This window comes from Carassius gibelio, chromosome B14 (genome assembly GCF_023724105.1).
Source record: "Carassius gibelio isolate Cgi1373 ecotype wild population from Czech Republic chromosome B14, carGib1.2-hapl.c, whole genome shotgun sequence".
Lineage (NCBI taxonomy): Eukaryota > Metazoa > Chordata > Actinopteri > Cypriniformes > Cyprinidae > Carassius > Carassius gibelio.
In genome coordinates this window covers 21,762,818-21,778,165 of record NC_068409.1, presented here as the reverse complement: position 1 = coordinate 21,778,165, position 15,348 = coordinate 21,762,818, and the positions used below count along the sequence as shown (strand labels likewise).

General features: G+C 38.1%; 2 protein-coding genes and 2 non-coding genes across 7 annotated transcripts; 1 reads left to right on the top strand and 3 right to left on the bottom strand.

Moving 5' to 3' along the window:
• Positions 1 to 1,507: 1,507 nt before the first annotated feature.
• Positions 1,508 to 6,924, top strand: mospd1 (motile sperm domain containing 1). The gene is made up of 6 exons (XM_052573944.1): positions 1,508 to 1,661; positions 4,435 to 4,701; positions 4,781 to 4,856; positions 4,959 to 5,191; positions 6,207 to 6,368; positions 6,450 to 6,924. The coding sequence occupies exons 2-6, from the start codon at positions 4,548 to 4,550 to the stop codon at positions 6,479 to 6,481; spliced, it is 657 nt and encodes a 218-aa protein (XP_052429904.1). The 5' UTR covers positions 1,508 to 1,661; positions 4,435 to 4,547; the 3' UTR covers positions 6,482 to 6,924.
• Positions 6,925 to 7,234: 310 nt separating this feature from the next.
• Positions 7,235 to 15,079, bottom strand: pabir2 (PABIR family member 2). 4 transcript variants are annotated; one of them, XM_052573942.1, is made up of 10 exons: positions 14,145 to 15,079; positions 12,705 to 12,780; positions 12,572 to 12,625; positions 12,260 to 12,303; positions 12,055 to 12,109; positions 11,232 to 11,333; positions 11,062 to 11,147; positions 10,862 to 10,926; positions 10,678 to 10,774; positions 7,235 to 9,070 (listed from the first exon to the last, which is right to left on the bottom strand). In XM_052573942.1, exons 1-10 carry the CDS (start codon positions 14,258 to 14,260, stop codon positions 8,935 to 8,937), a joined length of 831 nt encoding a protein of 276 aa, XP_052429902.1. In that variant the 5' UTR covers positions 14,261 to 15,079; the 3' UTR covers positions 7,235 to 8,934. The 4 variants fall into 4 exon arrangements, with proteins under 4 accessions (XP_052429902.1, XP_052429903.1, XP_052429900.1 ...); XM_052573943.1 differs by having other exon boundaries at positions 10,862 to 10,923; positions 14,145 to 15,077; XM_052573940.1 differs by having other exon boundaries at positions 7,235 to 9,073; positions 14,145 to 15,075.
• On the bottom strand, positions 11,411 to 11,567 carry LOC127971999 (small nucleolar RNA U109). Its single transcript, XR_008156989.1, has one exon. It is a non-coding gene; the product is annotated as a small nucleolar RNA U109 (small nucleolar RNA).
• LOC127971998 (small nucleolar RNA U109) lies at positions 13,216 to 13,353 on the bottom strand. The gene has a single exon (XR_008156988.1). It is a non-coding gene; the product is annotated as a small nucleolar RNA U109 (small nucleolar RNA).
• Positions 15,080 to 15,348: the final 269 nt, after the last annotated feature.

Sequence of the window (15,348 nt, the reverse complement as noted above, 5' to 3'; positions counted from 1 at the left end):
ACACTAACAAACCATACATAAATGGCAAGCTTATTTATTCAGCTCTCAGACTCTTATCGACCTTTATGACTGGTTTGTGGTTCAGGGTCACATATAGTTTCATTTTCATCTCACATGAAGGGCGACCCCCTCCTCGCCTGATCTTGTTCTATCTGTCTTGCTGGGGGGCAGATTGTTCTATCTGTGTGTGTGTTTTTATATATATATATACACACAGTAATTGTGTCTCCCTCTAACCCATGGAGAAATCCGTCCTCGTCCGCCTTCCCCTCCTATTGTTTATCTCCTTTGAGAGAGTATAGTAAAGCGCCATGTTAATGCATCAATCCGCCTGAGACCGGGACAACAGCGGCACAGACGCGGGAGGAAAAGCAGGGTTGTCCTGTGCTGGCTCCTCCTAAATCGCGTGGAGCCTCGCTGTACATGCTCTTTGAATTTGGGAATGTCAGAAAGGGACGTACCTGCTTGGCAGTCCAGTTCACCATAACCCCACACACGCGCATTTGCGGTGATAGATTTGTGAACACATGCAGATTATACATGACCCTTTATTAGAATCGAATCAGCCGCATTTTTACATGACTAAATCTGCTTAGATAGCGTGAGAAACGTCTTATCACAAACATAAGATCACCATATTGTAGAGCATATTCGACTGTCTTCTTTTTCACCACACGGTTTATGTTTATTATCTGATTTACAACAAATGATATCTTTTAAGTGAATCCGTCAGTGTTGTACATTCATGGACTGTGTGTGTCACTGTCCCTTGAGAGTTTCTAAAGGTCGTCAAGTTGTTCTTCCTGTTTTCATTTCTCTGTAGTCTTTTTTTTTAAAATGTTCTTTACGTTTTCTCATTGTGTAAATGTGTGCAAGCAGTCACAGATGTTTTGATTATGGGCTGTGCCCTGAAAAGGCGGTTCTGGATAGTTGTCTGAATGAGCATTCATTTTAAAGGGCGTGCAGGTTTATTTAGGATGAATTGTTTACTTAAATAAACTTTATAGGCGACATGCATGATGTGTGTCGTGTTGTCAAATGTTAAGTTCGGTTCATTGTTTTAAAAAAAAAATATTTACTGGTTTCCTGTGCTTTTATTGCTAAAATCTATAGAAAAGTTATTGTTTTAACGAAATGCTTCCTTTAAGCTTTGCTTTTAAACCTTAAAGGGCCAGTTTACCTAAAAATGCCAATTCTGTCACATAAAAGAAGACATAACAGCTCCAGTTTAAACAAAAAGTGAATGGTGACTGAGTCGTTCAGCCCGTGTAATGTTCTCTTTATCTACTCTTCCAGTGAAGGATTAAAGCCACATTAGGAATAGGAACAACATGGGCGAGTAATGCAATAATTTTTATTTTCGGGTGAACTGTCCCTTTAAGATTTCCCATAACGGGAAAACAGTCACCCAAACTGTGTTTAAGATTTAGAGGGATACAACGAAAGACCGTCGTTACTTATCTTCTGAAAACAGTTCCAGAGAAAAATACTATAAATAACAGAAAGTACATTTGCCAAACGCAATGACGTCACAGAGGACTTTAGCGGAAGCCCTCCAGTATCCCAGCATTCAACGCGCCCTGGCAGCGTATTGTTGACAAAGAAAAAGAAAACGGGGTGGGATTTGAAACAAATATCGTTAAACGGTAAACGGGAGTGAGGTAAACATTAATGTTTATGAATTGTTTTCGATATACCTTATTCTTTAAATAACGTCATTATTCATTAATTAGTATTAAACGCTGTGTTATCTCGATTTTACAATATTGTTATGCTAGCATGAATATAACCAAACCAGCAATACGTAAACAACCAATACATCTGACGTTAACGTATTGAACAATACTAAACATCTCGTCTATTGAATTATTTTAACAGTATTTGCGAGCGGAACGTCTTATTGAATGTTACTTACTGTGAAGAACTGAAATTACAGCGTTTGTTTATCATATTTTAGACCTTAAATAACTAATTAGATAACTTACCGTACCGTTACTGATATCGTTCTTGACTTTTTTTTAACTTTAGACATCCAAATGTATTGTATGTAAGGAAATGTTGTCATCACACGGTTCGCGGTCGCAAATGGACGCTTTAATGTGTCGGTTTGTTAAAATACGAATGTCATATAACATATTGCTATCTCTCTGGTTATAGTCAGCAAAACACAATAGCCTTCAAGAGGACAAAAGGTCTGTCAGGACGTTATCTTATCTGATTCTCTAGCGAGACGTCAATCATTCGACGGGGATCTGTGTATTATATAGAGCACACTTACATGGGGTTTTAGTATTTAGTTGAAGGATAGCGTTGTTTTTTACGCGCCTTTTGGGTGTATTTATCTGACATTAGTAAAAACCAGTTCTCTGGACTGATATTTGAGAGCAGACACTCTTGTATCTGCCAGCTGTCGTGCTGTTTCATGGACCTCACAAGTATGATGTTGGAGATTGTTAAGTTTGACGTTATTTATTTACTGCTTTAGATCGTATTGCGAAATCCTTGAGTTTCAGACGAATTCAGTAAACACGGTCACATGATTAGCCACGTGGAGACAGGAGATATCTTGGCCATCATCCTTTAGTCACTATTACATTGACACCTTTATCAGATTATATTGACACGTGCCTTGTACATTCCGTTGGCTTTCGCTTTATGTACCTGCATATCAATACTAGCTGCTAAATTATACAGTACATTTGCTGTGTTATACATTTTTATATAAACATCAGTTTTCTGAACCATCTCTTGATTATTCTAATGTCGAAAATAAGTCTGGGAGAAACGTTGTTATTTTTTACTTATTATTAATGTAATTTTTAAGTTATTTAAACATCCTGTTGCTGTAGTTCTCAGCTGCTTATGTTTTGTGACATATTTTATGACATAAGTTGCCCAGCACTGTACAAGATGTTTATTGTATAAAATTTCCTTCGACTCAAACACTGAGATTAACAAATACTACTGTGAACTTCATAGTTATGACTGAATGATATAACAGTATGGTACAAAAATTATCAACAAGAGACATTGAATTAATGACACTATTGGAAATCGATCATTTTGGTCTCTAAATGATTATGAATTCTGATCTAAATAACAGCTCATCATTTAGAGTAAAAAATGTTACCCGTTTTCGAGGGCAACAGCTTTTCAATTCATGCATGTGTTTGCTTCACTTTTCTGAAGCATGCTTTGATTATTTTCATGCCACAAATAAATCTGTTGTTACTTAGGCTTATTCATGCTGTCAGATGTAATTTATGTAAACCTCCTGTTGTGTTAGTGCGCAGCTGGTTTTGTTTTAGGATTCAGATTTGATGTCAAATTGCCCAGCATTGTGCCAAGGTTGTTTATTGTACAAGAAATGTCTTTCAGATTAAATATTGACATATTACCACAAACTGCATAGGCCTTAGAACATGATAAATTAATAACATGACACATGGAATAGGATAATTGATAATTTTAGTTTCTAAATGGTTATAATGTCGGATCATTTAAATAACAGTTAATCTTTTTTTTTTTTTTCGCTTGCATGCTTCTCAGACAGTCTTTTCTTTTTTATGTCTGTCTAGTTTGGCTGCTTATACCAAGTTGACGGATGAGTCTGTGCCAAAAATAGATTTACAGTTTGATAGAATGTGCAGCCTTTGATGTCAAGGCTGATATGGGAAGTGTTTTCTCCTCCTTTTTGTTATCTTAGTCATGCACAATTATATAGTTAGTTGGGTTTCATTATGTGAATTTATCATTTAGCCATCTTCATCAGAACAGACCTGGATCATTTTTTGATCATGACCCACTATTTAGCCTCTTTTGCACCGAAATCACCTGGAACAATATATCCCAAGACCTTTTTCACACCAGACCTATTGTTGTCTGCATTTCCATCAAGGGTCTGAAGTACCGAGAAGAATAGGCAAATAGTCTGGTGACGTATGTCTGTGTGCGTTTCTTAATACAAAGAACACAACGTTCAGACTTGCATCCTCAGTAGTTCGGACTTTGCGAGTTTGACTTGTGAGGAACACTGTGGTTTTTTTTAAAGAGGTCTCTTATGCTCACCGATGCTGCATTTATTTGATTAAAATCCAATAAAAGCAATAATATTGTGAAATATCATTTTAGTTTAAAAGAACATTACTCCAGTCTTCAGCATCACATGATACTTCAGAATATATATATATATATATATATATATTTTTTTTTATATATGCTTCTCAATAATATATCTTATAATTATTAATGTTGAAAATTTAATAAATGCTTAATACTTTTATGGACACTGTCGGTTTTTTTAATGAATAGAAAGTTCAGAAGAACGGCATTTATTTGTAATAAAAACCTGGTTATTTGTATTGAAACATATTATTTGTATTTCTGCCTCCTATTGTCTGTCATGATGAGGTGGCCCCATTTCTGTCATTTCAGAGGTGAACGTCATGCTGCCAAAGAGCTGAACTGGCTGCATTTCGAACTGGATCTCTGCACTGTTTCAGCACAGAGACGATAAAGGCAGGAGGACGTGAGCTCAGCTGAAGCCAATGCAGCAGCAGAGCCGGCAGCCTGATCTAGTGGAGGGAAGCCTTCCAGTGTTTGTGTTCCCCACTGAGCTGGTGTTCTACGCAGATGAGCAGGCTTCACATAAGCAGGTGCTCACCCTCTACAACCCTTATGAGTTTGCTCTTAAATTCAAAGGTAAGTCATGCATTTCGTTTCAGTATCCATAGTGTCTCGCACTGGTCCTCCTTTTTTTAACTGATTGTTGTTCCGTCAGTTTTGTGCACGGCGCCAAACAAGTATGCCGTGGTGGATGCCACTGGTGCTGTTAAACCGCAATGTTGCGTGGATATGTAAGTTTCCAGGTCTTGTGCAATATTTGAAGCAGAAAATGTTATTTCAAATGGTTTTCAGCGTTTCACAACATTCCATTTCTTGTGATTTTCTCCAAACAGTGTGATCCGCCATAGGGACGTGCGGGCCTGTCATTACGGGGTGATTGATAAATTCCGGCTGCAGGTATCTGAGCAGAGTCAGAGGAAGGCTTTGGGCAGGAAGGAAGTGATGGCCACTCTGCTGCCCTCCGCCGCTCAGGAGCAGCCCCAGGTCCGGCCCCAGGAAGAGGAGCGCAGGATGAAGGAGCAACTTGCCGACAGAGTGTTCTTTGAGCAGACTGCATTCCAGACAGGTGCATTTTACAGTCAATGTGAATTTATCTTCTTAATATGCATTCTTGGTTCCTGCTGTGATTGATTCATAGCAGCTTGTAATCTTTCATCAAAGAGTAATGACTTTCTCCATCTTTTCAATACTCTTCATTTTTTTAAACATCCAATCCACCAGTCACTAAAAAACGTTTTCTAATCCAGGTAATTCACTGAGAATAAAGTTGTGTCTCAGCATTTTGCTTTTTGTTGAATATCTTGTTTCAGTCAGAAATGCATCATCTTAAAGTAAAATGGTAGTACAGTATAAATAATTATTCTATATATTTTATATACATTTATGTATATTATCTATTTTAGATATATATTCATATAACATAATTATATAAATATATATCAAATACACATACAATTATTTTTCTTCACAAAAATACAAGTTACCGTTTATTTATTTATTGGTTTTCTTCACAAATTGAAATTTTGCAATGCGTTTAATATTTGCTAGAAGTAATACTTTTCTGTTTTTTTTATTAAATTGTAAGTTTTTAAATAGTTTTTCAGTTTTTTTATTTACAAAAATGTAAGTGTCAGTTCATTTCTATTTTATTTCCTTAATAAATAAATTAAAGGTTTCTTCATTTGTTTCAAAAAATGAAAATAGAGCAGTGGAGTTTTATATCCACTGGAAATAATATTTATATTTTTCATATTAAATATAACAAGTTTTTCATTTTTTGGGGGTCTCCTCACAAACTGAATTTTTTTTTGTTTCACAAAAATATAATTTGTAACAAGCTGGTGCAATATAACTCATAAATTCATAAATGCACATTTGCTTGAAAATAACTATATAGTGAAAAAAAAAAAACTGATTGGTTTGTAGCTTTTCCCTGCTAGCTTTAGGCCTGACTGAGCTTTATTAAAGCTGTTGCTGTTAACTATTTTTCCCACTGAGTGGAGTCAGAGAGCTGTATTATTTTATTGTTTGGTGGATTGCTTGTAAAACCATCTGCTTCTTCCTTTCCTGTGTTTGCACAGAGAGCCGTACAGCTTCTGGGGGCCCCAGCCTCCTCACTGTCCTCTTAGGTCTGCTGTGTATGGCGGCCCTTATGCTCCCAACTCTGGGAGAGCAGGAATCCACAGTGCCTGTCTACCTCCACTTAAGTGTTAACAAGAAACTTGTAGCTGCTTATGTTTTAGGTGAGTCACAAAAAAAGCATCATATTACAAATATATATAGTCTTGTGCACTCTATCATGACCTGTTTCCCCTATCGCACAGGTCTTCTTACAATGGTTATTCTGCGCACTTGAAGTGCTCTTGGAAACTATCTTTTTGAAAGGAACTGAAATGATGAAGAGGGGAAGATATGAACATTAACACAGCCAGGAGGGTTGTGAGGATGGACGGGAAGCACGTCTGAGAAACTCCCTGTAAACAGGAACTAACTTAAATGCTCATCACAAACACAAAGATCCATGGGGCGAGGGGAGGGGAGCGTTCTGCGTTTACACACCGAACACTGACTGAGCTGGCTCGAATCCGGCTGACTATTATGTTAAGTGGGACGGGGTGTAGAGGAACAGGAATACATTAAATTAAATGTGCTGTCATATTCAGTGTCTGTGGCTTTTTGTTGCTTTTCTCAAGACTGAAAATGGCTTTTATGTTCTGATGGTTGTTCACTGCTTAAATTTTGTGCACAGTAATCTCTATAGATGCCACATCAAATAAAGAAATTAATGGTTAAAAACCATTTCCTAATGTTCGGTTCAATTATGATCATATTTTATTACCATTTTTGCTGTTTTTGATAAAAAAAAAAATGCAGCCTTAACATTAAAAACAGTTAACTGATCCATTCACAAAGTTAACTGTAGAAATACATCACAGTCTGTGAAAAGCATCCACTGTAAAGCAGAAAGATTGTGTCTGTAAATGAAGTGCACTGACACAAAAAGAGACCACAGAGTACTTTTTAACATCTGTTAGGACCATTGTGTATTTGAAGACAACCAGACAGTCAACAGCAAATAAGTTTGATATCACAAGACAAGGCAACAAAATAGCTGGACAAATAATTTATTTCTGACATTTTGAAGTCTCCGATATGATGGGAAGAAGATTTGTTCAGAGGGCACAACTACACGTCCTCATGACAGCACTCAAGTCCTCCTCGACAGAGTTCATGTGCACAGGCTTTAGAAGTACTGCATGAGGCGATAAGACAGAGTAAAATCATTAAATAAAGAATCAGACACGTCCACAGGACAAAAAACAAACCAGCAAAGCAAACTACAAAAACACTTCACCCATCACTACAGGACAGAATCTGGATCTACTCGACCCACTTACTGTACTTTTGTTTGCAAAAACATTCAGAAAAAAAATTGTACACTGCGTCGTGACTGTTCTCACATAAAACAAAAGAAAAAAAACCTCTTTCAATTTACTTAAATGGAAAGAAAATATATTTTACAATCACTTTCTTGCACAGAAAAAAATAATTTATGATACATCATATCATGCTTGAGGAAATAAAGTAATTTCTTGTAATGAAATTTAGAAAACCATTTACAAAAAAAAATACTATTTCCTAAAGTAACTACACCCCCAAACAAAGAACTCCTACAATATCAGTCGTACATTTCGCTTACATACAAATTTAATGGCACACTGTTTCGGTATCAGTAGATTACATTAAAAAGTCCACAAATATCATTTTTGATGAGAGGGTTTCATTTCTTTGCACTTCTGCTCCACATTTTAAATGGTTAAATGCGTGACTGTTAACAGCCTCTGAAAACCCCCAAAATGCTTTTAACTGCACCTGTAGAGCGCGTTCTCCTCCAAATCCTTCCTGAATAACAAACAGGGCAAAGCCCCGGATGTTGTGCTTCATTCTGTCAACACGGCTGTACGCACGTCTTTAGGTTGACATGTTTCAACAGGCAGTTTAGTTTCTCTGTAGTGTTCAAATCGAGGGTTTAGTGGTTACCAACAGCTGCAATAATAAATCCCATCTGCAGCAGTTGTGTATAGCAAACATGAATATCATTCTAACAGCGAATGAAGTGCCAAGATCTGAAAAGTTTCCTCCACCTCCTTGAAAAATCAAGAAAAGGTCATTCCTGAAAATCTACAAATGCTGATTCAGACCAAAGCCCAAAATTTAATTCTGCCCCTTTAAAGTGCAGTTGCACCGCTAATAAAACTCCAGAAGCAGCGGCTGTCAGTTTGCCGGTCGAGCTCTTTGCATCTGCACATTTCGCCACAAATCTTATGTACATACTTACATACAAATGAAAGCAAAAAAAAATAAAAATAAGTTAAATTCTCACACACAACACCGGTTGGCAAGCTGAGATTGTAAAGAAAAGAACATGCCTGTAGTTGTTCTCCTGTTTACAGCGGTTTTCTTTTCAAAGCGTTATCAAAAGAGATAATTGCCCCATTAGGGAACCAAAACAAAAAACAAAATCCACGATCCTCCTCAGTGATGTCCTTCGCTTTGATACAGATCTATACACCATGTTTTACATCTATTTATAGCAGCTGATGCAAAAAACATCCACAGTCTCTCCATGCCCTTAGGGTCTGTCCCACACGGAAAACTCTCGGACCTCGCTTAAAATGTAACGTAACAGAACAATTCATGTAAAGAAAGAAAGCCATTTTGGGAAGGCATTGGGAACAAAAGTGAAAGAGTGGAAAAGGGCCTGAGAAGTGGCCCAGTCCTCCTGTGTTGTCCGTGATGCTCTGCGGATCACTTAGGTGAGAGGTCCTGAAGCGGCGTGAGGGGCGAGTTACTGGAGGAGGGCGACACTCCTTCCATCTTGGCGGGAGAGTCGGAGGAGGAGCCGACGCTACTGAGACTCCCATCCAGAAGATCTGGAGACAGACTGCTGGAGAGACACATGGAGAAAGCAGACAGTTATACAGCAGACAGGTCCTTTTTCACAGCTGGAATCCATTCAAAACAAAAGTAAATGAGCTTACTGTTGTGTAAAGTCTTCCCAAATAATTATGCCAGAATATAATCTGTAAAATTATTGCAAGTGACTTTAAAACCAATGGGAATGATCTCTATATTAAAGTAGAGGATAGCTGATACAAACTTTAATTTCACAGCAATATTTAACAAAGTAATATGCTATTACACACAATAACTAAATTACAAACAAGTTAATAATGCTTCAGGTTTTATAATGCAGTTTTTTTTCCACTTAAGTAATTAATAAAATAATGAAACCATTAGAGAATTCCTTGCCATTTAATAATAATAATAATAATAATAAGACAGACGTTAATGCTGCCTCAACAACTGAAACTCTTATTATTAGTATTATTCTATTATTATTACAGAAATGTTACCATTCTAAAGGGGACATCATGACAATCTGACTTTTTCCATGTTTAAGTGCTATAATCGGGCCCCCGGTGCATGTTTTAGGGAAAAAGATAAATAAATATTTGGCAAGCCTCTCTCTACAAGTTTGTGAGAAACACTCAGATTTTGCTGCCCCAGTGACGTTTTAAGGGGATCTCATATTACCACCGCTTAATCTGCAAGTTTCCATTCACAGCGCCGCCATCCGTTTTTACAAGTTCTAACGCTATGGTTAAAGTTTGAACACAAAATGCTAACGCTTATGTCTTTGGCTGTGCAGACGAGCACAGAACACTATTTAGAGTCCCAGCCTCAGAGACTAGACAGCAGTAGGTTTATTAACGTATTTACTGTGTATTGCTGCTGCCACACATCTTAATTTCATTCCCAGTTGTTTACCTCTACAAACATAATCGACTGCTTTTGTAATCATGCGTTTAACAAACTTGTGTGTATCTGACAGTTTAAGTGCAGTAAGACATGAAAGAAAACTTCGTTTAGTACTCACAAGCTGTGTGACAGCTGCTTTCTGTGTGTGTGCTTCAGAAAACCGTATACAAGTTCAAACTAACATGTTTTTATCATGCGATAAACATGATAATTAAAACCAAACATGTTTTTTGGCAGAGTATTGGAGGTACAAGCTGTAAAGGCACAGTCCTATTCTGGAAAAGGGAGCAGCAGGTCTCATTTGACCGTTGTTTTGTATTGTAAATGAACAAGAGTGCTGCGCTTAACTCTGAAGTAGGCAATGCACTGGACAACATAATCTTTAAACTACACACACCGCAGGTGGTGTCTCAACTCGCTGTCAGAGAGAAGGGAATATGAAAGTGTGCAGCTTGCATCGATACTGGAAAAAATTAGCAATGATGGCATCACATATTCAGATGAACTGATAGATAGATAGAGATAGATAGATAGATATATATATATATATATATATATATATATATACACATATACACACACACACACACACATACACCATTGTTGTTTTTGGACAACACTAGTTGACAAAAGATGGATGGAGAGTTTATAACTCAAAAATGGCCAAGTCCTCATTCACTTCACATATAATGTACACAAAATATAATTAAGTCCACTGTGAAAACTCACCAGGTGTTAAGTTCAGGCAAGTGGGAGACCTCTGCGGACAGCATGTTGGTGGTTCCCTGAAAGAGTCTCTTGGGCTGGCTTTCGGTCTCCATTTCACCTGAGGATCCACCAAAAGATTTGACTTTAAGGCATCCCAGTTGCAACAGCATTACAAAAAGTGTTGTGTCTGTGTGTGTGCCCTTACATTTGCGTTTGAGAGGGCCCAGAATACCAGGCCTGATGCAGTTGATCGGGCTCTGACTCCTCCTGCTGGGCAAACATTTGATGATGAGGGTGAAACCAGCTACTCAAACTTTATTATCCTACACTATAGTAACCTATACTATTATACCAATGCCAGCAGAAAACCTTCCTACTGTGGCGGTATGCCTGAACAGAACTCACCTGAAGCGGCGTGTCGGGCTGGGAACAGGGCTGGGCGTCAATCCGTTACTGGTCACCAGGATTTGAAGAGATGGAGAGAAACACTGCTGCTCATTGGAGAGAGAGAGAGAGAAAATTCAGTTGATGCATTCAACCTTAAATAGCATCAACAGCAGATCAAATTTAGATACCTTCTTTCCGATCCCTCTGGTGGGCGAAGGAGCAGGAGACACAGGCACAAAATCAATCCGCTTCGGAGATGACGATGAAGATTTCTCAAGATCATTATCACTCTAGAATCAAAGCACAACCATAGAAATCGCTTACCCAATAAGGCAGTATTATCTAATTAACCGCTTGATTATCAATGCATTGTTGGAGTATTATACTACCAATCCAGTCTGTTCTTGAGAGACTGGTGGCCCTGTTGACTCCATGAGCTTTTTTCTAGCATGCTTCCATTTTCTCTTCCACAATCCCATCAATAGGGGAAAGAGGAAGTGTAGCAACAGAGCTAGCGCATGCATCATTATATTATCTGACTGAGAACATTGTCTCAGTTGTTACAATAGTGATGATTCAGGTTAAAAACTAAACTATTTTACTATATTATTATTAATATACACACACCATTTAGTAGTTTGGGTCACTAAGTATTTTTATTCGGCATGGGCAATAATTTTATCAAAAACGATAGTAGTAAAGACATTTAAAATATTCCTTAAAAGAACGCAAAATTATCCTTGAAAAAAATGATAAAGCAGAACATTATAATGATTTATTAAGGATCATGTCACACTGATAACTTGAGTAATGACTGCTGGAAATTCAGCTTTGACATCATAAGAATTACATTTCAAAATATTCAAATCGAAAACTTATTAAATAAAAACAGATTTGGACTTGCTAACTTTTAAAAACAAAAATCTGAAATGACCTCAAACCTTTAAATGGCTGTGTATTTTATTGAGAGAGAGGTTTTTTTGTTTGTTTTTTTTTAAACCACACACTTACCAGACTAAGACTCTCCTCCCAAGACTGGCTCATCTGCATGGCTGCCTGCACTTCTCTAGATTGATGACATTATAAGGGAAAAAAATAATAAGCACTCTACCTGTCAATTATTATGAACACTGCAAGCAGACAAAACCTGCTGTCAGTCAGCAACTGATAAATGAGAAACCAGTGCCCTGGAGGTTCAGCAGCTGTGAGCTCTTACCGTTCATGAGCAGTTTCACGGTTCATCACGTCAACACCCTCTTCCTAAAACGAACAAGCAAATAAAGAATCCCTTTATGAGCAAACACACCAACACCAAGTTAACTTATTGTACATATCTATAATGCCATGTTGGAGTGTGGTACTACCAACCAGTCAAAGTCTGAAAGACTGGTGGTTTGCAATTACTCCAAAATGTAATTTTAGCATGCACTTTTAAGCACACACTCCCATATGCACACATATATAGGAGTAGGGAGTCTGACATGCTATGAAAAGGCATTTTCACGGTACATTGATGCAAATTTTGTACCTGTTTGATCCTCTGCAGTCTTGTGCTAGGAACACGTACTGGTGAAGATGGAACCTAAAGCATGAACATCCAAATAAGCAAGATGCATACCATTCCACACATTGAGAGCATATTCTGCTGCAACTTTACATACCACATTGGGTCGAACAACAGTAGTACTGTTTCTTCTGCTGCGAAGAACCTCTCTCTGGAACACCTGAGAAGCATCACTGGGGAAAGAGAAGAGCTTTTTAACAGCAGCATGTACAAAAAAACTACTCATTTAAACTTTAAATTCATGATAAAACTGAGCAAGTAGTGACAGATCCTTCTTGCAACAGATCCAAGTGTGGGGGGAAATGTAAGCCAGGAATTTGGTTCCGAGATGAAATTTCCGAGATGTTGGTGTTGCATTTTAAAATGCAGACAAAGGGTGGGATTTAAACATAAAATAACTGGAAAAGTCCTGCATGTGTTACCAAAGATAAGTCTGGTGTTTCAACCAAAGGTCTAGTTCTGACATTAACAAGGTCAAAACAGGTTTTAAAAGTGTAAACCTGTACAAAGTAAAGCATGCATTTGGAGTAAATATTCAACACCATTGAATATTTATTCAATATTTATTCAATATTCAACACAATATGTATTCAACACCATTGCTGTACTAATGTGTGAGTTTTATACTACCAACCCAATCTGTTCTTGAGAGACTGGTGGCCCTGATAACTCAAAGCATGTTATTCTAGCATGGCTTCATATCTCTGCTCTCTATCACTGAGAGAGCAACCACAACAGTCATGCATGTTATTTCTCAACATTCAGTAAGTTACCCAGCTATACAGCATTTTAGATTTCAAAAATTGAGTAGGAACTTCATGCCCCAAAATTATATGAAGCCCTGTTTGCAGACCTATACCCAAAGTTCACCCAAAAAAATGAAAAAGCGCTGAAAATGTGCTCGCCTTCTGGCCAACTACGGTGTAGATGGGTTTGTTTCTTCATCAGAACTAATTTGGAGAAATTTGCATCACTTGTTCACCAATGGATCCTCTGCAGCGAATGGGTACCATCATAATGAGAGCTCAAATGAATGGTTTTATGTTAAAAACCATCTTAATAATGGATTTATTAGGGAAAAAATACAGGTTTTTGCTATAGAAGTGCATTCGTTTTTTTTATAAGTTGTTTGAACTGTTCTGATACCACCCATTCACTGCAGAGGATCCATTGGTGTTTAAATAATATAAATAGAACGAACATTTCTTCAAATCTGTTTTGATGAACAAACTAATTTTCATCTTGGATAGCCTGAGAATTAATACACACTTTCAGCAAATGTTCTTTTTTGGGTTACATATTCCATTAAGCTGTATTTTCCAGATGGTAAACCAGCTACAGTGTTCCAAAAACCAGCTTTACCAGTTTAAACTGGTTTAGCTAGTTTGAACCAATTTGAAACCAGTCAGCTACCAGCTTAAGCTGGATCTTTCAGCATGGTGAAGTAGGCAGCTCACCCTGTTGAAGGACACCTTCAGATATACATAAATATACATTTACTGGTCTATACATCACAAGACGTGTAATCAGTCGTCACCTCAGGCCGTTTATCATGGGCTCGCTGTTAGATCTTCTCAGGAGCCCATCGAGAGACGAAGGGATGTCCAGATCCAGCTCCATCTTCTCTTGAGACGCGATTCCTTGATTGTTCATCTTTATTGTCCTTGTTACATATGCCGCAAAAAAGCACGCAGGTTGCAAAGCTACATCGTTGAAAGGCACAAAGCAGATTAATGTCACAGCTCACTATGTGCTCATTTTACAGAAGATATTGAGAAAGGTTTGGGCTTCTGTCGTTGCTGTTAAGGGTCAATGCAGGTCTCGATCAATGCCTGAGGAAGTGATCCGTGGGTTTCTGCAAATCAACATTCTGCTTGCTTGACTTGCACCGCGTTTCTTTCTAGAAAGCTCTCCACGTTCTGGTCCAAACGTGTAGATCCAGCAAATGGTTAGCTGCGAGCTAATATGTGAAAGGGGTTTGGCCCATGCACACCATTCCAATGCTGTTAGCTTAGCTTGATGGCGCACAGCACCTAAAACTGAGCAGCTCCGGTCAGATAACGAACTATAATTCTAGGCGTGCATGTGGAAAGGATGCATAAAAGGCAACAATTCAAAGCAGGAAAGCATGAAGGTTTAACCGTTAAAACGCGAGCGCAATAATAACAAGAGCTGAAGGCATAACAATGTTCAGCTGGCCATCATCATGTTGCTAACTAGCTTGCTGTTCAGGATGGGCTGCTGGGCAAACGCATGTAAATCACAAGACAAGCGCGCGGCTCCTCTCCGACATCGTCTGTTTGCCAGTTTGATGTATCAGTATCTAGTTGGATGAGTATGTAACTTAATTGCGTCAATCAAAGGTTAGATTCTGTTTATCTATTTTCTGAACGCCGCAGCGTACCCACAGCTCAGCTAAGAGTCCCGCCCCTTCTGTGCCTTCCTTAATGACTGACAGCATTGTGAACCAATCAGAAACTAGACGGCGGCCGGCGTTCCTTTTTGAATGGTAACCGTTTGGGGATATAGCCAATGGAATCACACTTCCTGGAGTTTCTTAGGCACGTCTCACTGTGCCCCTGCGCACGCTGTTCAACGCATGCGCATTCTCTCTGCTGCTTTAAAATAAGTCAAACTTTAAACCCCGTTTAAAATTGGAAGACGCTTTAAAACTTGTGAAATACGTACACCACAGCTAGCATTATGCATATGCAGCATATGCAACATTTGGAATATTAGAA

Excerpts from the sequence above, each read along its gene's own strand:
- mospd1 (XM_052573944.1), top strand. The coding sequence starts at position 4,548 with ATGCAGCAGCAGAGCCGGCAGCCTGATCTAGTGGAGGGAAGCCTTCCA. Across the intron at positions 5,192-6,206 it reads GCAGACTGCATTCCAGACAG|AGAGCCGTACAGCTTCTGGG; the intron begins GTGCATTTTACA and ends GTGTTTGCACAG. Across the intron at positions 6,369-6,449 it reads TGTAGCTGCTTATGTTTTAG|GTCTTCTTACAATGGTTATT; the intron begins GTGAGTCACAAA and ends CCTATCGCACAG.
- pabir2 (XM_052573940.1), bottom strand. The coding sequence starts at position 14,260 with ATGAACAATCAAGGAATCGCGTCTCAAGAGAAGATGGAGCTGGATCTG. Across the intron at positions 12,626-12,704 it reads CTGTTGTTCGACCCAATGTG|GTTCCATCTTCACCAGTACG; the intron begins GTATGTAAAGTT and ends TTCATGCTTTAG. Across the intron at positions 9,074-10,677 it reads TTGCCTGAACTTAACACCTG|CAGTCTGTCTCCAGATCTTC; the intron begins GTGAGTTTTCAC and ends GTGTCTCTCCAG.